General features: G+C 38.5%; 3 protein-coding genes across 3 annotated transcripts; 1 reads left to right on the forward strand and 2 right to left on the reverse strand.

Moving 5' to 3' along the window:
* Positions 1 to 331: 331 nt before the first annotated feature.
* LOC139945543 (E3 ubiquitin-protein ligase TRIM32-like) lies at positions 332 to 6943 on the reverse strand. The gene is made up of 2 exons (XM_071942931.1): positions 6758 to 6943; positions 332 to 5940 (listed from the first exon to the last, which is right to left on the reverse strand). The coding sequence occupies exon 2, from the start codon at positions 5908 to 5910 to the stop codon at positions 4174 to 4176; it is 1737 nt and encodes a 578-aa protein (XP_071799032.1). The 5' UTR covers positions 5911 to 5940; positions 6758 to 6943; the 3' UTR covers positions 332 to 4173.
* A 5691-nt stretch (positions 6944 to 12634) lies between these two features.
* Positions 12635 to 16840, reverse strand: LOC139945535 (uncharacterized). Its single transcript, XM_071942920.1, has 2 exons — positions 16583 to 16840; positions 12635 to 14605 (listed from the first exon to the last, which is right to left on the reverse strand). The coding sequence occupies exon 2, from the start codon at positions 14575 to 14577 to the stop codon at positions 12649 to 12651; it is 1929 nt and encodes a 642-aa protein (XP_071799021.1). The 5' UTR covers positions 14578 to 14605; positions 16583 to 16840; the 3' UTR covers positions 12635 to 12648.
* Positions 16841 to 18679: 1839 nt separating this feature from the next.
* LOC139945044 (WD repeat domain-containing protein 83-like) lies at positions 18680 to 24159 on the forward strand. The gene is made up of 4 exons (XM_071942298.1): positions 18680 to 19117; positions 20560 to 20754; positions 21332 to 21555; positions 22974 to 24159. Exons 1-4 carry the CDS (start codon positions 18763 to 18765, stop codon positions 23115 to 23117), a joined length of 918 nt encoding a protein of 305 aa, XP_071798399.1. The 5' UTR covers positions 18680 to 18762; the 3' UTR covers positions 23118 to 24159.
* The last annotated feature ends 554 nt before the right edge of the window (positions 24160 to 24713 follow it).

Raw genomic sequence — 24713 nt, forward strand, 5'->3', positions numbered from 1 at the left:
CTGCATGTTCCGCGAGAAACGTGAACGTGAACGTCAGAAAATTATGTCGTTAAAATCTCACGTTTTTAGCCTACGTGAAGTAACAAATGTTCACGTCAGGTACGTACGTGTGCGCGCAGACGTCTAATCGCATACGTGAGCGTGCAATAAGCCCAAAGTGGCGACGTCACCCAGAAACAACACAATTTACGTTCAGTTTACGTTCGCGGTCACGGATTTGCTCGCGTATAACGTGCAGCTAAACATCGCTATAAATAAATAAAATAAAAAAATAAAAAAAAAAACACTCGACGCACACAAACACACTTCCTTATACATAAGTAATTGGTAATACAGATTATTATTAGCTGAACACAATTAGCTTACACAATTTGTTTACAAAACATTCAAATACACGCAATGCAGATTCAAATACAGTTCAGCTTACAAGACATTATTATGGTGGCACAAAAGATGAACACTTTACAAAACACTATTATGTTGTGTGGTTTACCACCATTTGCTTTATAAGTTTGAAGTTAAAAGAACTGCAATCGGTTGATTGCATTGTGTCTTTGATTAAACCATTATTGAACATTTGGAAACTTTTTTACTTTAGTAGAACTACAACAAGCAATTACAACCAGTTTGCAAATTTGTTTTGAAAATCGTATAACATTTTGTAAGGACATCGTTATAGCCAAAAATCTTTCTGAACATTTTGTAATGAAAATCATACGTTTTTATCACTTTTAATATTAAACTATTGGTTATTATAGAGTTATTTTGTTAGTATAAAACCTTTTGAGAATCATTTAACTTCAAAGTCATCATGGTTATGGAAAAGTATATCAAATTTTAGGATAGTTTTATTGTATGTATTCACATTTATATGGATTAAAACTATCGAACTATTCCACAAACCAAAGGGTTTGCCTTTAACTGTTTCCATTTTATCATCAAAGGCACACTAATTGGAATTAATCTCCTACATGTTTTTCCTATCTGCCCATCCAGGTAGCTGAATCAACATACTACTCGACATGTATAGTTGCTCTCAATATTGTATAGTGCTGCAAGCCGCAAGATAGGCAACCAGTGCTCCATTGCGAAGGACGGCAAGGGCGCCATTTTGGTAAGCAACAACTTTCGTTTTGACATCGCTATATACATACATGGCCCAATTTCATGGCTCTGCTTACCGTAAGCACAGAATCGGCGCTTACGGATGCAGTGAATTTTGTGCTTACGGCAAGCGTATTTCACGGGTTAGCGGTGAACTTTGGCTTCTGCGCGTGCGTTATTATTATATCGACGTTATTAGGCAGAAATTCGGCGCTTGCACGTCAGCGGGGAATCGTGATCGTAAGCGCAGAATTTAGCGGTAAGCAGAGCCATGAAATTGGGCCCATGCAGTGCGCTGCGGTCGTGGTATTATGGCGATGCACATCTGCCGATAGGTAGAGGGCCATAACACTCTACCAAGAAAATTCTACATCGATGGTCCATAGAGTTATATGGTCAGACCTAGCCTTTAGTCCACGCGCACGCGGCGGCGGCACCCCCAGATGTCACGCACGAAAACAAAACATACCAGCACTGGTCTTGATCTCTGGGGGTCTTGACCTCTGGGGGTGCCGCGTGCGCCTTGACTAGAGGCTATAGGTCAGACCAACCAAAATGATACCATTTTGATAATCAGCTCATTGATATAGTTTAACAAAAACATCCATAACAACAACGCTCCCAAAGTAAAAACAAATTAAAAACAAAAACAGTTGATAGTTATAATAAAAGTGGGAATTTCCACAAGCCACTAAATACAGATAATGCAGTAATCGTTTTTTTTTTTTTTTTTTTTTTTTTTACAAGCCAAACAAATAAAGATACAATGGTCATCGATTGAGTGATTTTAGTTCTACTTATAAATCCATATAATAACCACCAAGGAATGCATTTTACAAGCTCTCGATATTAGAATAGAAAAACTAGTGTCTATTATAAAGCCTACAAGCTTTCTGCTAACACAAACTATTGCTGATAATAGGTAGCCTTGTGTTTACTAACTAATGAATTATTATTACTGCCATGTCTGTATGAGCATCATGTCAAAAGGTGGCGCCCTAGCATTCATGCTGTTTTACCAAGACATGTCTGAACTAAAACTCTACATTTTTAATAAGCAAATTGTATCATTGCTTTAAAAGAAAATAAAGATCAGCTGTTACTTCCAATCGTTAAAAGTTACTTATTAGGTGAATATTATTTTCTTTAAATTAAAGGGACACCCCGGCCGAATTTGGGCTATTTTGGGCTACAAAATAGACTAACATAGACTTCAACGGTCTTCCAGGAATGAAGAAGATCAGTCCTTAAAAAAAATCATCATATTTAGGCGTTTTTGACCATTTTAAGACAAAAACGCAGGTCGCGTGATTGTTCTAACCAAAAAGTGGTACAAACAATCACGTGACCTTCCGGGCTAGTTTTACTTTCAGCCGTCTAAAAGTTACTTGTTTAACCAAATTTTAATCTTTTTTTTACAAAATTATTTACGAATAATTGACGAAAAAGATCATGTATTCAAATTATCGCTACAACATGTAAATAATGGTGAAAAATCTAACGTAAGATTCACATTCAAAGAGTCCGTGTAACGGAAGCTTGTTATATTGCCGCTTTGTTTTTTTTTTTATTTTTCGCTAAATACGTGACATTTTGATGATTTTTTTTTATAGCAACCATCTATAAAAACATTATTTATTATTCAACACCTCTAAATTGCGTAAACGGTGAGCCGGTGTGTCCCTTTAAATCGTTGCATTAACAATAGTGAAAATACAAAGGTAATCAAAGGAGTCGAATCCATAAAATTATACAACAAAGAAATGCAAAATACAAGTTCTTGACATTGAATAAAATAACTATAGACGTGTCTACAATGCTGTTTTACCAAGGCATGTCTGGACTAACACTCCTACATTATTAAGCAAAATGATAGCAACCTGTCGGAAGAGTATAATATAAGCTGTTACGTTCAATTGTTGAATAATTAGTTTGTATTATTTTTTTATCTTTGCTTATTCTTTTCAGCGAATTTGTTTGCAAATGTAAAAGGCGAAATGGTTAAAATAATGAACTAGAATTGTATAAGAGCCATAATAATGTACAATTATTGAAATTAGGATTTGTTACATCTACAAATTTAAGATCGCATTTTGATCGTGATCAAGTGTCACATATGACGTCACTTTAAAGGAGCACTTTTCAAAGAAAATAGTGAAAATACAAAGGTAATCAAAGGAGTCGAATCCATAAAATTATACAACAAAGAAATGCAAAATACAAGTTCTTGACATTGAATAAAATAACTATAGACGTGTCTAGAATGCTGTTTTACCAAGGCATGTCTGGACTAACACTCCTACATTATTAAGCAAAATGATAGCAACCTGTCGGAAGAGTATAATATAAGCTGTTACTTTCAATTGTTGAATAATTAGTTTGTATTATTAATTTTTTTTTTTGCCTTTTCTTTTCAGCGAATTTGTTTGCAAGCAAATGTAAATGGCGAAGCTTAAAATCATCTTGAAACTGTGAAAGTGGTTAAAATAGTGAACTGGAATTGTACCAGAGCTATAATAATGTACAATTATTTAAGCCAGGACTTGTTAAATCTACAAATTTAAGATCGCATTTTGATCGTGATAAAGTGTCACATGATGTCACTTTAAAGGAGCACTTTTCAAAGAATTATATTTAAAAAAAACCATGTGCGATCAAGTTTAACACTGTGCATGTCTTCCAGCCGGGATGTGTTAGATATAAATATTCACATCCCAAACAAATGACGTCATCGTTGTCAAATGACGTCGCCTTAATGGTGCAGTTGAACATGATCTATATCTTTATAATTTGCCCAACATTGCATTATTCATGTCGATTTGTGTAGAACTGCACCTTTAATTCACAATTGACTTATATCAATGTGAAAGTCGATCATTTATGATTCATGAACCGATTTGTACGATATGAATAATAACGATTTTTACGTGGATTGTCCGTATGACAGTCTATATTCACGTTCTTGAGTATGACTGAGAGTCTCTCGTTTAATTATTATTTGTTCTAACTTTGTGAGCTGTAACTGCCTTGAAAATGTGGGTTTTTTTTCGACCATGACGTCATTGACACTCACACGCGATGCAAGATCTTGACTGAGTTCCTATCAGTCACGATGAGGTCACCGGTCGGAGTAAACGTTATGCCGCCAGGATTATACAAGCCACGAGCTACACAGCCGATGTGCTCACCTGATGCATCGTAATGATGTATCTCACAGGTTCCCACTTTACCACCGCAATGAACAACCACATAGATGTCTCCAGCATCGTCGCAGCACACACCATTAGGATTTACAGGTTTACCGTCAATGGAGGTGCTGATATTGAACACCTCGTTTCGAATGAAATCCACACAAACTAGTTTCAACTTAACGTAGTTTATAAAGATCAGACGCTCCTTGCTACTTACAGATAGCCTGTATGCAATATCGTCATGATGTATTGTAGAAATGATGGATCCATCCATATTATGGAGAGAGATAACCTTTCTCTCACAGTCAGCCACTGCAATCCGATCTTTCTTGTCCACAGCGATACCACTGAGCTCTGACTGTCCCTCGACTTGATTCTGTGAGGGTCTGAACTGACGAATGTATCTCAGTTCTCTATCATAAAGCTTTACATCCTGTCCGTCAATAACCAGAAGCAGGTCATCAGAGGTCACGGCAACATCAAAAGGTTGTTTTAATTTACCATCCTCCGTTCCACTTTGAACACCAGTAGATTTGTAACTACCCTTTGATGTAAACGTGGATAATAGCTGCCTTTCGTGGTCACAAACGACAATGTCACCATTGCTAAAACAAGCAACGTCCGATGCCCACTCGAACTCCCCCTCACCTTCCCCTTCTTTACCAAACTCTGCCTTCACCTCCCACTTCTCTTCCTCTAGTATTTCACCGAGATCTGCATCAGTGACGACATCATGACCTTTGAACCCGATGAATGACCTGCTATGCTGCACTGTTTGAAACTGAAGCTCTTTGTGGAAGTCTAAGTTGTGCATAACTTTTGGCCTGAGGTCCAGCAGCTCAAAGTTATCAGCTTGCTGCATTAAGTCATTGACTGAAGCTACGATCTCCTTGCCGACGCTCATCTTATCTTGATTGCTGATCCGTATGCTCTTAAATTCCTTAACTCTTTCTTGACCTATTTCAGTGACTCTTTCTCGAAGGAGGCGAGATGCATTTCTTAGTTTAGCGACTTCCTCTTCTTCCTTGGCCAAAATCTCTGCTAGAGTCCGGTCGACCATGAGCTGTAATCTACGCCCTGAATGTTTGATAGAGACATCCACTTTTTGGAACTGCTTGCGACACTCATCGAACTTCATCAATTCCGCTGTAACAGCCTGACGGAGAGATTTAACGCATTCAGTGATTTCGATTAGGGTATGTGCTTGGTGATCGAGCACCGCACATTTGAGACACACAAGTAAGTCACACGTGTCGCAATGAAAACACAGTTCCTGGTCAGTGTGTTTCCGGCACTTTGACGATTCAGATTTGGGTCGCTGATTTGGACCTTCAGAATTGATGACGTCATCAATAAGCGAGCTCAAGAAAAAGCTGTTGAGAAGAGCCGACACTCCCTTATCTGGTATTTTAGTTTTCTCTTTACACACTGGGCAAATGATAAAACCCGTCTTTGGATTCTGATTGTCTACAAGTTTCTGAAGACATTTTTGGCAAAAGCTGTGGTGACAATTCAGGATTTTCGGATCGATGAACCGTTCTAGGCAGATTGGACATTCGATGAGTTCCTGACTAATCTCGCAAGTGGTTTTAGTGGGAAGTGCAGCTGCGGCCATCTTGATAATATTGAGCTGTCCAGTATTAACCTGAAGTAAACGAGTTTAATGTTCGTTAGTTCATACAGGGATTGAGTACAACAATGGATGAAGACTTCTAGACACTAGGTGGCAGCACATCACTGGGTAAAATCTGTTGGACTCGAAAATATGCGCATTCCCAAGATTTCATAAATAAGGTGTTAATTTGTTTAACTGATTAGAGGATGTAAACAAGATGGCAATACAACAATCTTCAAACGCGGTTATGTTTTGGCCAGTAATTTTGTTTTGTTTTCTTCATAAGTTTAGTTAATTCTGTCGTATTTTTGTTATGAATAGTTCCGTAAAGATAGTGTAATAAGTTGACTTTTTATTCCAAGCAATGTGACGGTTTGTTTTAATCTGGGAGCTGTGATTGTTTTACTGACTGATTTTTGTTTCACTAAAAATTTGAGCTCAATTGGTCGTCGAGACAATAATGGAAGAAGAAAAAAACATTGTCACACGAAGTTGTCTGCTTTCAGATGCTTAATTTCGGGACCTCAAAATCTAGTTCTGAGGTCTCGAAATCGAATTCGTGGAAAATTACTTCTGTCTCGAAAACTTCCGAGGGAGCCGTTTCTCACAATGTTTTATACTACTAAATACAAACAGCTCTCCATTGCTTGTTACCAAGTAAGTTTTTATGCTAGAAATTATGTTGAGTAGTTACCAATAGTGTCTACTGCCTTTAAAATACTTATTTCCCGCAAACCAGTTTCATAATCGTATCAGTTGTTATAAAATGTCCCACCCATCAATCTTTACGTTATGATATCCTGTCCGTCATGACAACATAAGACCCTTGTACAAGTTGACGTCTTACCTGAAGATGTAGATGTGACTTATCTTCACTCACTGCGTACAGTTAGTTGATATTCTTCGCAGAACTTGTGAAAGTGGCTGATGGCCTGCCGGCAACAATGATGGATTCTTAACGACAAATTAAAAATTGCTCAAATACAGTGGAGCTAATTGCAAACCCTTCATGAGAAACACTTCTTCATGCGAATGCACAGCGAAATATATGATAACGTTTGGCCATACACGCAAATGCAATGGTGTTTATTGTTAACACAACTGGAAAAACCCAAACACTATTAATAAAGCTCAATAGAAAATTGGACTTTATAATGCATTCTATGGTGGCCTAGTGCAGCCAAAGCAAGCGCAGTATGTTCCTTTATTGGAGTTTTTTTTCAAAGATGTGTTTGTTGAACTTGATGTTTTTATTCTTTCGCAATAAGCCCAACTAACACATCATTGATCATGCGTATTGGTTGGCTAGAGTGAAGTTACCTGAAGCTCAGAAATTAACAAGAAACGAACCCACTTCCAATCGTTGTTTTGTATTAATACTATTATGGGACAATGTTGACTCGGTTAAAATGCATCCTTTATTAATAATGGTTGCTCTTCTTTGTGAACGAACAAGAAAGATACCAGGAATCTTTTAATTTCCCGATGATGCTCTGCCCAGTGTCAATTGGGTGAAGTTCCGTGGCTACCTGTTTCTGTGGAAGGCCTAGGCCTATATGGAACCAATTGCAGTTCAGTGTTAAGTGCCTTGGATTGTCTTAATAATAATAATAATAATAATAATAATAATAATAATAATAATAATAATAATAATAATAATAATAATAATAATAATAATAATAATAATAATAATAATAATAATAATAATAATAATAATAATAATAATAATAATAATAATAATAATAATAATAATAATAATAATAATAATAATAATAATAATAATAATAATAATAATAATACTGCAAAATGACTTTTTACACATTTCTGTAGAATTTTCATTGGTAAATTTCATAAAAGTGTTTCTTAGGCCTAAATAAACAAGGCAGAGAGCAATGATGTTAACATGTTTCAAGAGCGTATCAAACTAAGGCAAGAATATTTCTGAATGTCAAGATTACAATCACACATAAATAAATGACTGTACAAACAGATGGTGGAAGTTATGGAACACCGTACATTATCCTCCAAACCCTCGTCATAACGCCATCAATTATTATGATCATGACATCCCTTATATGGACATGTTTGTGGTTCCAACATTGTTAATATTCAAATCGAGCCGACAATGAATAATATCAATCATTCTGACTGTGGGGTAAATACAAGAATGAGTCCGTTGTGTTTGATTTTTACGGTACGTGCTTTTGTAAGTCAATCGCACAAACCGTACAGGCCTGCTCCAGTGCACTATTTTGTCGAATACATGTCTGGCCATTTTTGTTTATACTAAAGGTAAACAAGTGCAAACACAGGGAGCTATTAAGCAAAGATTTACCTCAATTTGTTGTTCCTCGCTGGCACAGAATCCAGACTCAGAACAATATCTCCCTTATGTAAAAAAATCTGTATTGACAAAATAATGAAATACTTAAGGTTTATTTGGCGTGAATGAGACTTATTTGCACCAAAACATTTCAAACCAAAATTCACCTGATCATAGTTGTATTTCCATCTTTGAAAAAACGTGGTCACTGAACCAGTCCGATTGTTATTATCCATGAATATAAAACAAACGTTTATTTACATAATGGTTAGAAATAAATAACAGTGATGGATTTTTCAACTCCAGTTCTAAAAAGTCCGGTTAAAGGGACCGCCGTTCAGTCAGACTGAACAGGCTACGGTCTTCATCGCTCTTAGCGAACACGTGATGTAAAATACAGTAGCGAATTGTCTCGTCCAGTTGTTCAGCTCAACGGGAGATATGACCAGATATTGGTCTTATTAAAATACGAGCGATATAGATCAAAATATGTGTACAAGGAGTAACCTGATTATCGTGTTTTCGTAGAAAGAGGATGAACTTCTGTTGTTTTATCGTGACTCTATAATTAAACTCTATAGAAACTCAGGGTTCAGAACTGAACCGGATCCTAGGTCCCATCTAGATCCCGGACCATATCATCTGTAAGGGCGAACCGCGAACTGGTAACTAAGCTCAGGCTCTGCGCAAGTTTGACCAATTACTGTATCATATTGATACCGATTATACTACGGGACACACCAACATCTTTTTTTTTTCCTGGTGTTTTTTTTTTTTTTTTTTTTTTTTTTCCTTCTCGAAATCCATACCCTGTCCGAGTGTCTTTGTTTTGGGTGGAACATGAAATAGCCGTAGTTCATGCCATTGTGCACGAATGAAGGCGTTCATTGGCTGTGAGTTGTGCGCAGCGCGTACACACAATATAATGGACCCTTCCCATGAAATATGCTAATTACATTCACGCATGCGTACAGACCCTGTTGGTTGGCAAACGCCATAGAGTTGTGCACTAAGCAGACGCGCAATCGCGTCTGCGTCACTCACCCATTAGCCGTGTACAAAACAGCGCGATGTTCCCTCATTTTGCCAACCAAAACGTTAGTGCGCACGCGCTACGTGCAATTTACATATTTTATGGGAAGGGTCTATTAAGGAGGTTTAGCTGCATGTTCCGCGAGAAACGTGAACGTGAACGTCAGAAAATTATGTCGTTAAAATCTCACGTTTTTAGCCTACGTGAAGTAACAAGTTTTCACGTCAGGTACGTACGTGTGCGCGCAGACGTCTAATCGCATACGTGAGCGTGCAATAAGCCCAAAGTGGCGACGTCACCCAAAACAACACAATTTGTTTACGTTCGCGGTCACGGATTTGCTCGCGTATAACGTGCAGCTAAACATCGCTATGAATAAAAAAAAAAAAAAAAAAAACTCGACACAAACAAACACACTTCCTTATACAGATAATTAATTGGTAATACAGATTATTATTAGCTTAACACAATATTAGCTTACACAATTTGTTTACAAAACATTCAAATACACGCAAAGCAGATTCAAATACAGTGCAGCTTACAAGACATTATTATGGTGGCACAAAAGATGAACACTTTACAAAACACTATTATGTTGTGTGGTTTACCACCATTTGCTTTATAAGTTTGAAGTTAAAAGAACTGCAGTCGGTTGATTGCATTGTGTCTTTGATTAAACCATTATTGAACTTTTGGAAACATTTTTACTTTAGTAGAACTACAACAAGCAATTACAACCAGTTTGCAAATTTGTTTTCAAAATCGTATAACATTTTGTAAGGACATCGTTGCCAAATATCTTTCTAAACATTTGTAATGAAAATCATACGTTTGTATCACTCTTAATATTAAACTATTGGTTATTACAGAGTTATTTTGTTAGTATAAAACCTTTTGAGAATCATTTAACTTCAAAGTCATCATGGTTATGGCAAAGTATATCAGATTTTATCCCCGAATCTTCTCAGACCTACAACGGGATTGTTTCTCATGCATGAACATAATTGTTGTTCGCTCCGGATTTTCGGTTTTCACAAACTGTTAGGATAGTTTTATTGTATGTATTCACATTTATATGGATTAAAACTATCGAACTATTCCAAAAACCAAAGGGTTTGCCTTTAACTGTTTCCATTTTATCATCAAAGGCACACTAATTGGAATTAATCCCCTACATGTTTTTCCTATCTGCCCATCCAGGTAGCTGAATCAACGTACTACTCGACTTGTATAGTTGCTCTCAATATTGTATAGTGCTGCAAGCCGCAAGATAGGCAACCAGTGCTCCATTGCGAAGGACGGCAAGGGCGCCATTTTGGTAAGCAACAACTTTCGTTTTGACATCGCTAACTACATGGCCCAATTTCATGGCTCTGCTTACCGTAAGCACAAAATCGGCGCTTACGGATGCAGGGAATTTTGTGCTTACGGCAAGCGTATTTCACGGGTTAGCGGTGAACTTTGGCTTCTGCGCGTGCGTTATTATTATATCGACGTTATTAGGCAGAAATTCGGCGCTTGCACGTCAGCGGGGAATCGTGATCGTAAGCGCAGAATTTGGCGGTAAGCAGAGCCATGACATTGGGCCCAGTGCGCTGCGGTCGTGGTATTATGGCGATGTACATCTGCCGATAGGTAGAGGGCCATAACACTCTACCAAGAGAATTCTACATCGATGGTCCATAGAGTTATATGGTCAGACCTAGCCTTTAGTCCACGCGCACGCGGCGGCGGCACCCCCAGATGTCACGCACGAAAACAACAAATACCAGCACTGGTCTTGACCTCTGGGGGTCTTGACCTCTGGGGGTGCCGTGTGCGCCTTGACTAGAGGCTATAGGTCAGACCAACCAAAATGATACCATTTTGATAATCAGCTCCTTGATATAGTTTTAACAAAAACATCCATAACAACACCGCTCCAAAAGTAAAAACAAATTAAAAACAAAAACAGTTGATAGTTATAATAAAATTTGGAATTTCCACAAGCCACTAAATACAGAGAATGCAGTAATCGTTTTTTTTTTTTTTTTTTTTAACAAGCCAAAGAAATAAAGATACAATGGTCATCGATTGAGTGATTTTAGTTCTACTGATAAATCCATAACATAACCACCAAGGAATGCATTTTACAAGCTCTCGATATTAGAATAGAAAAACTAGAGTCTATTATAAAGCCTACAAGCTTTCTGCTAATACAAACTATTGCTGATAATAGGTAGCCTTATATGTTTACTAACTAATGAATTATTATTACTGCCATGTCTGTATGTGATCATGTCAAAAGGTAGCGCCCTAGCATTTATGCTGTTTTACCAAGACATGTCTGAACTAAAACTCTATATTACTAAGCAAATTGTATCGTTGCTTTAAAAGAAAATAAAGATCAGCTGTTACTTCCAATCGTTAAAAGTTACTTATTAGGTGAATATTTTCTTTAAATTAAATCGTTCCATTAATAATAGTGAAAATACAAAGGTAATCAAAGGAGTCGAATCCATAAAATTATACAACAAAGAAATGCAAAATACAAGTTCTTGACATTGAATAAAATACAACTAGACGTGTCTACAATGCTGTTTTACCAAGGCATGTCTGGACTAACACTACTACATTATTAAGCAAAATGATAGCAACCTGTCGGAAGAGTATAATATAAGCTGTTACTTTCAATTGTTGAATAATTAGTTTGTATTTTTTTATTTTTTTTTTGCTTATTCTTTTCAGCGAATTTGTTTGCAAGCAAATGTAAATGGCGAAGCTTAAAATCATCTTGAAACTGTGAAAGTGGTTTAAATAGTGAACTGGAATTGTACCAGAGCTATAATAATGTACAATTATTGAAGCCAGGATTTGTTAAATCTACAAATTTAAGATCGCATTTTGATCGTGATAAAGTGTCACATGATGTCACTTTAAAGGAGCACTTTTCAAAGAATTATATTTAAACAAAAACATGTGCGAACAAGTTTAACACTGTGCATGTCTTCCAGCCGGGATGTGTTAGATATAAATATTCACATCCCAAACAAATGACGTCATCGTTGTCAAATGACGTCGCCTTAATGGTGCAGTTTAACATGATCTATATCTTTATAATTTGCCCAACATTGCATTATTCATGTCGATTTGTGTAGAACTGCACCTTTAATTCACAATTGACTTATATCAATGTGAAAGTTGATCATTTATGATTCATGAACCGATTTGTACGATATGAATAATAACGATTTTTACGTGGATTGTCCGTATGACAGTCTATATTCACGTTCGTGAGTATGACCGAGAGTCTCTCGTTTAATTATTATTTTTTCTAACTTTGTAAGCTGTAACTGCCTTGAAAATGTGTTGTGTTTTTTTTCGACCATGACGTCATTGACACTCACACGCGATGCAAGATCTTGACTGAGTGCCTATCAGTCACGATGAGGTCACCGGTCGGAGTAAACGTCATGCCTTCAGGATTGTACAAGCCACGAGCTACACAGCTGATGTGCTCACCTGATGCATCGTAATGATGTATCTCACAGGTTCCCACAGTACTACCGCAATGAAGAGACACATAGATGTCTCCAGCATCGTCGCAGCACACACCAGTAGGTTTTAAAGGTTTACCGTCAATGGAGGTGCTGATATTGAACACCTCGTTTCCCATGAAATCCACACAAACTAGTTTCAACTTAACGTAGTTTCCGAAGATCAGTCGCTCCTTGCTGCTTACAGATAGCCTGCATGGAATGCCTATTTCGGCATGAGTTGTAGAAATGATGGATCCATCCATATTATGGAGAGATATAACCTTTCTCCCAAGGTCAGCCACTGCAATCCGATCTTTCTTGTCCACTGCGATTCCACCGAGTTGACTCTCTGACTGTCCCTCGACTTGATTATGTGAGGATCTGTCCTGATGAATATATCGCAGTTCTTTATCATAAACCTTTACATCCTGTCTGTCAGTAACCAGAAGCAGGTCATTAGAGGTCACGGCAACACCGTAAGGGTGTTTTAGTTTACCATCCTCGGTTCCACTTTGAACACCAGTAGATTTGTAACTACCCGTTGATGTAAACGTGGATAATAGCCGCCTTTTGAAGTCACAAACGACAATGTCACCATTGCTAAAACAAGCAACTTCCGATGCATGCTTGAACTCCCCCTCACCTTCCCCTTCTTTACCAAACTCTGTCTTCACCTCCCACTTCTCTTCCTCTAGTAATTCACCGAGATCTGCATTAGTGACGATATCATGACCTTTGAACCCGATGAATGACCTGCTATGCTGCACTGTTTGAAACTGGAGCTCCTCATGGAATGTCAAGTTGTGCATAATTTTTAGCTTGAAGTCCAGCAGCTCAACGTCATCGAGATGCAGCATTAAGTCATTGACTGAAGCTACATTCTTCTTTCCGACGCTCATCTTATCGTGATTGCTGCTCCGTATGCTCTTAAATTCCATCATTCTTTCTTGACCGATTTTAGTGACGCTTTCTTGAAGGAGACGAGATTCATTTCTCAATTTAGCGACTTTCTCTTTTTCCTTAGCCAAAATATCTGCACGAGTCCGTTCGACCATGAGCTGTAATCTTTGCTCTGATTTGGTGATAGAGATATCCATTTGTTGGAACTGCTTGCGACACTCATCGAACTTCATCAATTCCGCCTTAACAGCTTGACGGAGAGATTCAACGCATTCAGAGATTTTGATTAGTTTATGGTTTTGTGCTCGGTGATCACTCTCTACACATTTGAGACACACAAGTAAATCACACGTGTCGCAATGAAAACGCAGTTCCATATCAGTGTGTTTCCGGCACTTTGGCGCCGTTTTGTCCTTGTGTTTTCGTCGCTCATTTGACGAACTGACATCAACGATTTGATGATGTATGTTACCTTTTAACTTCACGTGGTGTTCCAGACATGCAGTGCAGAAACTCGCTTCACAGTCAACACACCGTGAAACGGCTTCAAGACCTACGTCGCATCCTTTGCAAGTCGAGACAGGAGGCTTGATGTCCTTCTCCGGACCTTCAGGAATGATGCCGTAATCAATAAGGGAGCGTAAGAAAAGGCAGTTAATAAGAGCCGACACTCCCTGAGCTGGGATTGAAGTTGGCTGTTTGCACTCAGGACAAATAATAAAACCCGTCTTCGGATCCTGGTGTTCTACAAGTTTGTGAAGACATTTTAAGCAGACGATGTGCTGACAGTCCAAGATTTTCGGATCCTTGAACCGACTCAGGCAGATTGGGCATTCGATGTGTACATTCCTAATCTTGCAAGCGTCCTCAGCGAATGGTGCAGCTTCGGCCATCTTGACGAGAATGAGCTGTCCAGTTTACCTGAAGTAAATGAGTGTAAAGACACTGGACACTATAGGTAATTGTCAAAGACGAGCCTTTACAGTTGGTGTATCTCAATGCATAAAATAACAAACCTGTGAAAATTTGAGCTCAATCGGTCATCGAAGTTGCGAGATAATAATGGAAGAAAAAACACTCTTGTCACACAAAGTTGTGTGCTTTCAGATGCTTGATTTCGAGACCTCAAGTTCTAAATTTGAGGTCTCGAAATCAAACTCGTGGAAATTACTTCTTTCTCGACAACTACATTACTTCAGAGGAAGCCGTTACTCACAATGTTATATACTATCAACCTCTCCCCATTACTCGTTACCAAGCAGGTTTTATGCTGATAATTTTTTTGAGTATAATTACCAATAGTGTCCACTGCCTTTAAAGGCACAATTAATAACCCACACTCCGATGACTTATGCAATGGACACTATTGGTACTTACTTAAAATAATAATGTCAGCATAAAAGTTAACTTGTTAACGAGCAATGGAGAGCTGTGTAAGTATCAAACATTGTGAGAAACGGCTCCCTCTGAAGAAAACGTAGTTTTTGAGAAAGAGGTAATGTATCACTAACTGATAAAATACTCCAGCCTTTTATTATCTATATATGAAATCACACAAAGTTGTGCAACAAGGGTTTTTCCTTCATTATTTTCTTGCAACTTCGATGATCAATTGAGCCAACCTTTTCACAGGTTTGATGTTTTATGCACATGTAGGGATACACCAAGTGCGAGTACTGTCTTTGACCCAAAGGTATCCAGTACCTTTAACCACAACAACTTGAATTCGATTCGATGCTCTAAACCACTCGAACATGACAACCCTACTTTATAGTTGACTGACTCATTGCAGGTCAAACGAATCAGAAATTTGTAACTGCATGTTTATTTGACCCACATTTTTGTGTTGACTTGAAAACTGGTCCCACTATCACTAGGGCTTGGCCCACATTAAGTTTTGTTTTTTAGAGTGCTGGTAGATGTTAGCATTAATGAAGTACTCTCCCTTAACAAACACGAAACAAAACAAATTTCTAAAACATCAAATTACCCAAATCTGTCGCACATTGTCGTATCGGTTTCGATACAAGAGCGTCTGCTGTTCCCAATTAAAGTCACTGGACACTATTGGTCATTGTCAAAGACCAGTCTTCCCACTTGGTGTATCTCAACAAATGCATAAAATAACAAACATGTAAAAATTTGTCACACGAAGTTGTCTGCTTTCAGATGCTTAATTTCGGGACCTCAAAATCTAGTTCTGAGGTCTCGAAATCGAATTCGTGGAAAATTACTTCTTTCTCGAAAACTATGGCACTTCAGAGGGAGCCGTTTCTCACAATGTTTTATACTACTAAATACCAACAGCTCTCCATTGCTTGTTACCAAGTAAGTTTTTATGCTAGAAATTATGTTGAGTAGTTACCAATAGTGTCTACTGCCTTTAAAGACAGTGGACACTATTGGTAATTGTCAAAGACTAGCCTTCACAGTTGGTGTATCTCCACATATGCATAAAATAACAAACATGTGAAAATTTGAGCTCAATCGGTCATCGAAGTTGCGAGATAATAATGAAAGAAAAATAGCCCTTGTCACACGAAGTTGTCTGTGTTTAGATGGTGTATTTCGAGACCTCAAGTTCTAAACTTGAGGTCTCGAAATCAAATTCGTGGAAAATTACTTCTTTCTCAAAAACTATGGCACTTCAGAGGGAGCCGTTTCTCACAATGTTTTATACCACCAACCTCTCCCCATTACGTCACCAAGAAAGGTTTTATGCCAATAAATATTTTGAGTAATTACCAATAGTGTCCACTGCCTTTAAAATACTTATTTCCCGCAAACCAGTTTCATAATAGTATCAGTTGTTATAAAATGTCCCACCCATCAATCTTTACGTTATTATATCTTGTCCGTCATGTCAACATAAGACCCTTGTACAAGTTGACGTCTTACCTGAAGATGTAGATGTGACTTATCTTCACTCACTGCGTACAGTTAGTTGATATTCTTCGCAGAACTTGTGAAAGTGGCTGATGGCCGGCCGGCAACAATGATGGATTCTTAACTACAAATTTAAAAATTCCTCAAATAAAGTGGAGCTCTTTGCAAACCCTACTTCTGCATGCGAATGTTCAGCGAAAATAATTATGATATTGTCTGGCCATACACGCAAATGCAATGGTATTTTTAACACAACTGGAAAAACCAAAACCCTATTAATAATGCGAGATAAGAAACAAGGGACTTTACATTGTAATGTGGCCTAGTGCAGACTTTGCGAAGGTACGTGCAGTATATAGTCCTTTATTTCAATGAAAATTCGCAGATATGTTTTGTGAAACTTGATCTTCCAACTTTAAAAACAACGTTCCTCACGCTTATTGTGCGGCTAGATTTCACTTACCACTCCGAATTTAACAAGGAACGAATGTTAAACAAACAGAAATAGGTGGATCTTACGGAACACCGTACCTCACGACTGTGGCCTCCTTCTACCCCCATCACTACGTCATCAACGATGCACGATCATGAGATCCCCAAACATGGACATGTTTTTGGAACCAGCATTGTTGTTATTCAAATCAAGCTGCCAATGTACACAATAATCATGTTGACTGAAAGATAACAACTAGTTAATGTTTGATTTTTACGGTATGTGATTTGTAAGTCAAGTACAAGTTTAAATAAACAAATGCAATCACAGGGAGCCACTATTATGCTGAACTTTTGTTTCTATAAACTCGCATTGAATCTAGAGTTATGAAAGCAGCATCAGAACAATGCCTTGTTTATTTAACAAAAATCTGTATTATTTTTGTCAAATAAACGAAATTATAAAAAGATTTATTTGGCGTGGAAGTGTCGAGCACCGAATTCAAACTCTGGTGTTTTTGATCAGAGAGTGTGGGTTCGAATCCCAAGCCGTGACACTTGTGTCAAAGACATAACCATTGCTTCGTCCTTCAGATGGGACGTAAAGCCGTTGGTGTTGTGTAACGCATGTAAAAGAACCCAGTGCACTTATCGACCAGAGAAGGGGTTCGCCCCGGTGTTCCTGGTTGTGGTTGCTTAATGCGCCGTAGTACCTTGTAAACCCTTATAAGGTGCTACATAATTGGGTCTCAGAATTCATCACTGCAATAACCTATCTTTCTGAAAGTTTGTATATACTCAGCGCCTTGAGTACCTTATTTGGTAGATACGTGCGCTATATAAGACTTCGATATTATTTGTATTATTATTAATGAGACTTGTTTGCACCAAAACATTTCAAACCAAAATTCACCTTATCATTCAGCTAGTTGTATTTCCATCTTTATAAAAAAAATTGTCCCTGGACCAAATTTAGCTCTGATTGTTTATATCCATGAATATAAAGCAAAAATTTATAATAATTATAATAATTCACATATAGGTTAGAAATAACCGACAGTGTTGGAATTTTCAACTCTAGTTTGAAATTCTAAAAAGTCAGGGTATTTATGGCGCGGTTCAGTCAGATTGCGATCCCTGGTGTAGCACATCAACGACTCATGATAACAAGAATCCATTCATCATGACTCCAATGGGATAATTTGCTGGGAAAAGCCGAACTATTTTTAATAATTACTTAAAATTATGAATTAAAAACCCTATAAACTTCTTTATTATTATTATTATTCTGTTTCCCTGCAACTTCGCTGACCAATAATTGAGCCTAAATTTTCACAGTTTGTAAGTTTATGCACGGGATACACCATGGGGATACTGGGCTTTAACAATTAACAATCCTTGACAAAGGAATGTGCTTTAAAATAACTAATTTTTCCTTTAAAAAAAAACATTATTATTATACGTAAACAGCTGAAAGCGCTGATAATAATTATACACCGCCCCCCCCCCCCTTCAGCCCGCCCCTTCCACCTGTGTGAGCAAGTTCTCTCTTTTCGAACGCGAGGTGGCGCAAACGATGTGAAAACCGAAATCTCAACCTTTTCTACCAAGCATCAACCTCACGTTCATCACACGCCTAAATCAACGCTAATGGGAATAACGAGGTTGAAAGTTTACTTCCAGGACCGGACCGCACGCTGTTTAATGAAGATCTGTTTTCTCATTTCTCCGACACTGTTTGAAGGGAATTTTCACCGGTTATGGCGGACAAACTCCCCTTAAAGCTCCACAAAACACTCGAGTGCAAACAAGGGGCAGTTCGGAGTGTTTCCTTCAACGCAGACGGTAACTACTGCACCTCTTGCGGCAGTGACAAGTCACTCAAGTTATGGAACCCTCACCGTAACTTGCTGCTCAAAACGTACTCGGGCCACGGGTACGAAGTGCTCGATTCACGGGCGTCTTTGGACAATTCGCAGCTGGTGTCGTGTGGAGCGGACAATACTGTGATTCTGTGGGATGTTGCATCTGGGCAGATTCTACGAAAGTTCCGGGGCCATGCTGGGAAAGTGAACTGTGTGTGTTTTAACGAGGAAGCGTCCGTTATTTTATCAGGTATAAATAATAATATAAATAAGTATAAATAAGTATAAATAAGGCTCCCGGGAGCCTTATTTTTTGTATAGTTTCTAGAAGTACACCCCATCATACGGGGGATCTACACGTACGTATCTCGAGCTCAATCAATGATTCAATCTCATTCTCATGTCAAATGTTAAATAATGAATGACTAGTTGACTAGCTTAGATTTAGAACCAATAATTATTAGATCTTAGTATAGTACGAAAGTAAAAGAAGTAATAATGAAGTACATTTAATTTATATAAAATTAAGGAAAAGTTTCTGTATGGCGCCATCACTTTTTCATTCGATAGGGCCTATAATATATAATTTACTTACCTCAATTGATTGATGAGTGAGATATCCCTTTATTTGTAAACATGAGTGGAAAAGTTGTGGCGTGACACTGACAGTTATCAAAATTAAAATAAAGTAAAAAACCAGGTTGCTGATATTGCGTTATCGTGAACAATGGGGGGCAGAACGTTGTGCTTGTCATTGTCAGTGGCAGATCTAGGTTTAGTAAAAGAACTATCAATATCAAGTCGTAGTTCCGCTAGCGTCTCCATGTTCCTCTTGTTTCCACGTTCCGCTATCATCCATGTCATCTCCAGGTTCCGAAATGAACCTTAAACTTTTATAGGATACTTTTAGAAACATTTACATGGTTATGATGGTAGGTCAAGTGAGGGATATGCGGGCCTACACTTTGTGATAACTGAAAAAGTGGGTGTGTAATATTTTAGTACAGTAGACTAGTGGGCTGAAATGCAGCATTGATAAATGAGATATCAATAACAAATTAATTTCCAACAGAGAACAATTTATGCATGAATCTTTCTTTAGATTGGCGTGACGTGTTGGTGTCCGTTTGCCAAGGCCTGCATTTGCCAACTCTGCGGCAAGAGAAGCGGTTAGTACATGTATGCGCTGTCACCAAACAATGTGGATGTACCTACATGAAAATACTCTGATCAGTGTGAAAGGTTAAACACATGGCCATGGAAAATTGAAAATACAGAGCTCTGATTAAGATTTGTGTATCTGCTGTCAATTTCCTTTGGAACTAAGAAAAAATTACTAGAGCATGATTTGAACCAACGACCTCCGGTTACTGTTTCAAAGCTAGCCTATGTTGGGGGTGTCCCTATTTTGTCAATTTATTTGTTTGATTTGAGGTACCGTTCAGAAGCCAATCAACCATTAACTGCTGTGCAGCCAGGGATCGCACCCAAGTTAACCATGCGACCTGGGAAGTGGTACCCAGGGGATGTGACTTTTCATTTCGGATATCAAATTATCAGTTTATTACAGTTTTTTTTTTCCTTCAAAGTAAGTTGCACGTCTGCAAATATTACACCAAACGGTACAGCATCAATTGATTTAGAAGGTGCAAGAAAAACTAATAATTTTTTATTTATTTGCATTTTACATAGGTTCAATTGATTCAACCGTAAGGATATGGGACTGCCGCTCTCGGAAGATGGACCCAATTCAGATAATGGATGAGGCCAAAGATAGCATTTCCTCGATCACCGTTTCCGACTTTGAGATATTGACAGGTTCGGTCGATGGCTACATTAGGAGGTATGACATGCGAAACGGGATGTTGCATGCCGACTGTATTGGGCGTAAGTATTACATGTTAGGTGTCATGGCCGAGTGGTTAAGAGCATTGAATTCAAGTTCCTACGTACTTGAATTCAATGGTCTTTCCACTTCGTGGTTTTGTCGGAGTGTGGGTTCGAGTCCCGGTCGTGACACTTATTATTATTGTTAAGTATTATATACAGGGTAGCCTTGAGCGAGAAACATTATAGTAATACTATAATTGCTTCTCTTCACCCATGGGCATATGGGTACTTCCGGGGGTAGACATGTGGGTAGAGGTTGATATAGTGTATGAAAAAGCCTTTGAGCGCTACACTTGCCCAATTTGTATAGCCTGCGCCCCAGGGAGCTGAGAATTGATTACAGGATGTTTTTGGCCCAATGACCGGGGCACTAATGTAAAGCGCATATAGACGGTTATTGTGAACTGCGCTGTAAGAACTTGTTGTTATTATATTATTATTATTATTATTATTAGATGGGTCTGCAATTACATCTTTGAGAGGGCAACAAGGCCATTTTTGTTTTTCAACCTGCACTTTCTTTTTAAAAACTTAAGTAAAGAAGTTTTTATCTTCAACATTGACGTCTTTTCAGAATCGGCCACATGTGTCAACTTCACCAAGGACGGCCAGTGCACTCTGGTGTCTTCGCTGGACAACAGGATCCGACTTCTAGACAAAGACACAGGGGAGCTCCTCGGCGAATATGCGGGTCACCAGAACAGCAGATACAGAGTGGATAGCTGTATGAATAACGATGACAGCCATGTTGTGAGCGGATCCGAGGATGGGAAAATCTACTTCTGGGACTTGGTCGAGGTGAGGATATGATTGAATTTTAGTATTCATACTAGGGTGTAACATTGTTCTGAATAGATAGGTTGCAATATGACGTCAATCAGCCATATTTGAACATGCAGTCCTGTGTTTTTGTGCGAGAAAGACATGCAGCACGCGCACATTTCACAAAACTCGTTGCCTGATTGGTTAGTTATAGCAGGCCTGCGTTAATAGTTGAGCTTAAAGACGGAGTCTATTGCAACCTATCTACTGTATTAGTTGTCCAGCATGTTACATTCAGCATTAGGGCACAATTTCGAGGCTCTGCTTACCGTAACCGGTTTTGGAACCAAATAATCAGCGTTTTTGGAAGCAGGGAATTCTGTGCTTTCGTCAAGCATAATTTCACAGGTCAGCATGGAATTTTTGCTTTTACGGGGGAGACAATGTTTATTGTTAATGGTAAGTGGATAGGGAATAGTTTTATATAGCCTTAGGAATGGGTGGCCCAAGCATTTTAGCCGGGATTGTAGCCTAATGTTACTCCACTGCTGAAGGCAGGCCTCTTTGCCACCATTCCACCTTGATCTTTCTTGTGATTGTCGCATCCGTATGACGCTTCCAAATGCTCTGACGTTGTCCATCCAACGCCTGCCTCTTCGACTCGCTTGTGTTCTTAGGGTCCATTCTGTTGTCCATCTGTTGTAACGATGCCTTGCAAGGTTGCCCGCCATCGCCATGTCGTTGTCGTTATTAATAAAAAAAATGGCTGGTCATCTACTCATGTAATCACACAGTATTGAGACTTTCTGGTGATTTTGTCATTGACATTTGTGTTTCTACCTTCTTGTGGTCATTTCAGCCACTTCCCTCCAACCCCCCCCCCCCCCCCCCCCCCCCCGCTCCCTTTTTATTTTCACCCCTTGCTACTTCCTGAGTGCTTTCTGACTCTCTCTCTCTCTCTATTCATGTCCCACTGCTCAATTTTCACTTAGTTACCTGGACCCAATTTCATGGCTCTGCTTACCGTAAGCCCAGAATCGGCGCTTAGGGAAGCAAGGAATTCTGTGCTTACGGCAAGCGTATTTCACGGGTTAGCGGCGAATTTGGGCTTCTGCGCGTGCGTACTCCACGTTACTAGGCATTCTACGCTTACAAGGCAAGCGCCGAATTTCGGCGCTTGCACGTAAGCGGGCAATCGTGATCGTAAGTGCAGAATTCGGCGGTAAGCAGAGCCATGAAATTGGGCCCTGTTGGTGTTTGTTGTGTTGTCATTTTAGCCTTCGAGAAAGACTCTGCTAGGGTCAAAACGTTAGGCCATTAACTAACTTTTGCATTTATACCATAGGTCCTTTTGGTTGGTAAGCTAATTCTATTTCTCATTAATATATAGTTCAGAAATGCATATGAAGAAACTTCTTGTAAATATTGATTCCATTTTGTTTTATTGTCAACAGGGGTCAATGGTGACTACAATTGAGAAAGCCGGAAAGGACAATGTACACTCCTTGTCGTTCCATCCTAAGGAAGTTTGTCTCTTGTCTGCTTCGGAAGGGACAATCAAGTTATGGAGAAGTAACTCTTATCCGGAGGATGGATGAGAGACTAGAACACATCGGATAGGAGTAGTCTGATGACAATCTACCTGACTAGAACACATGCTGTTGTGGTATCGACACAGGAGCAAGTGGAATTGAAGGACGAGCATCGCTAGAACACATGAAGGTGAAGATGAGTCCTATGAGGTGGATGGATGAGAGACTAGAACACATCAGATAGGAGTAGTCTGATGACAATCTATCTGACAGCTAGAACAGTAGAACACATGAGGTTTAGGTTGCTTGTGTAGAAGCAAATGACCTACATGTAGACCCAAATTCATGGCTCTGATTACCACCATCTTCTATGCTTACGATCACCATTCTTCGGTTTCTGTGCAGGCGTCTAAATTCTGGGTATGAGGAGAATGCCTAATAGTTGTGTGGAGTTTGCAATTTGTTTACACAAAGCGATTACATGCACATTTCTGAGCAAAAAGTTCACAAGGCATCAGTCTTGGTCATTAGTCTTGTACACTTTTTTGAGCGAAAAGTTCAAAAGGCTATAACCTTGTGTACTTTTTTGAGTGCAAAGTTCGCAAGGCTATAGCCTTGTGATTTTTTTCGATCGAAAAGTTCATGAGGCTTATTATGATTTTTTTGGAGTGAAAAGTTCACAAGGCCATGTACAGTTTTTCGAGCAAAAGTGTGATTTTTTTGTGATTGAAAAGATCACTCATATTTTGCAGACTGAAACGGAGGTTTGTTATATTAATTTGGGGGCAGATATTTACAAGTTGCGTAATTTCACTGTATTTAAATTATTATTATATTGATTCTTGGGAAGATATATGAACAAGTTGTATAATTCAAATTCTGGTTCTTTCTTTTAACTGTCAGAGAACCGTTCTGACTGTCGTTTTTTAAGTACTATGAACACAACAATTCACCTGTAAATAAACACCGAATAAAGTAACTAATCTATCAACTTAAAAATCCGTCTCGTTGTCACTGCCTGTACACAGGAGCCTTCCAACTCGGTTACACAAAATTTTGTGGGTTTTTTTTCGAGCAAAAAAACTCTGTAGCCTTGTGATTTTTTTCAAGAAAAAGTTCACAAGGCTTATGGCCTTATGATTTTTTCGAGCGAAACGTTCACAAGGCTATAGCCTTATGATTTTTTCGAGCGAAAAGTTCACAAGGCTATATATAGCCTTATGATTTTTCCGAGCGAAAAGTTCACAAGGCTAGAGTCATATGATATTTTCGAGCGAAAAGTTCACAAGGCTATAGCCTTATGATTTTTTTCAAAAGGTTCACAAGGCTATATAGCCTTATGATTTTTTCCGAAAAGTTCACAACCTTATGATTTTTTCCGAAAAGTTCACAAGGATTTTTTCCGAAAAGTTCACAAGGCTATATAGCCTTATGATTTTTTCCGAAAAGTTCACAAGGCTATAGTCTTATAATTTTTTTCAAAAAGTTCACAAGTCCTTTGATTCTTTCCGAAAAGTTCACAAGGCTATAGCCTTATGATTTTTTCCGAAAAGTTCACAAGGCTATAGCCTTATGATTTTTTCAAAAAGTTCACAAGGCTATAGCCTCATGATTTTTTTCGAAAAGTTCACAAGGCTATAGCCTTATGATTTTTTTCGAAAA

Source organism: Asterias amurensis, chromosome 12, assembly GCF_032118995.1.
Source record: "Asterias amurensis chromosome 12, ASM3211899v1".
Taxonomy (NCBI): Eukaryota; Metazoa; Echinodermata; class Asteroidea; order Forcipulatida; family Asteriidae; genus Asterias; species Asterias amurensis.

What these genes read in the sequence shown, in the direction of transcription:
- LOC139945543 (XM_071942931.1), bottom strand. Translation starts at nt 5,910, where the DNA reads ATGGCCGCAGCTGCACTTCCCACTAAAACCACTTGCGAGATTAGTCAG.
- LOC139945535 (XM_071942920.1), bottom strand. Translation starts at nt 14,577, where the DNA reads ATGGCCGAAGCTGCACCATTCGCTGAGGACGCTTGCAAGATTAGGAAT.
- LOC139945044 (XM_071942298.1), top strand. Translation starts at nt 18,763, where the DNA reads ATGGCGGACAAACTCCCCTTAAAGCTCCACAAAACACTCGAGTGCAAA. An exon ending in AGCGTCCGTTATTTTATCAG is followed by an intron (nt 19,118 to 20,559) that starts GTATAAATAATA and finishes CATTTTACATAG; the next exon opens with GTTCAATTGATTCAACCGTA. An exon ending in ACTTCTGGGACTTGGTCGAG is followed by an intron (nt 21,556 to 22,973) that starts GTGAGGATATGA and finishes TATTGTCAACAG; the next exon opens with GGGTCAATGGTGACTACAAT.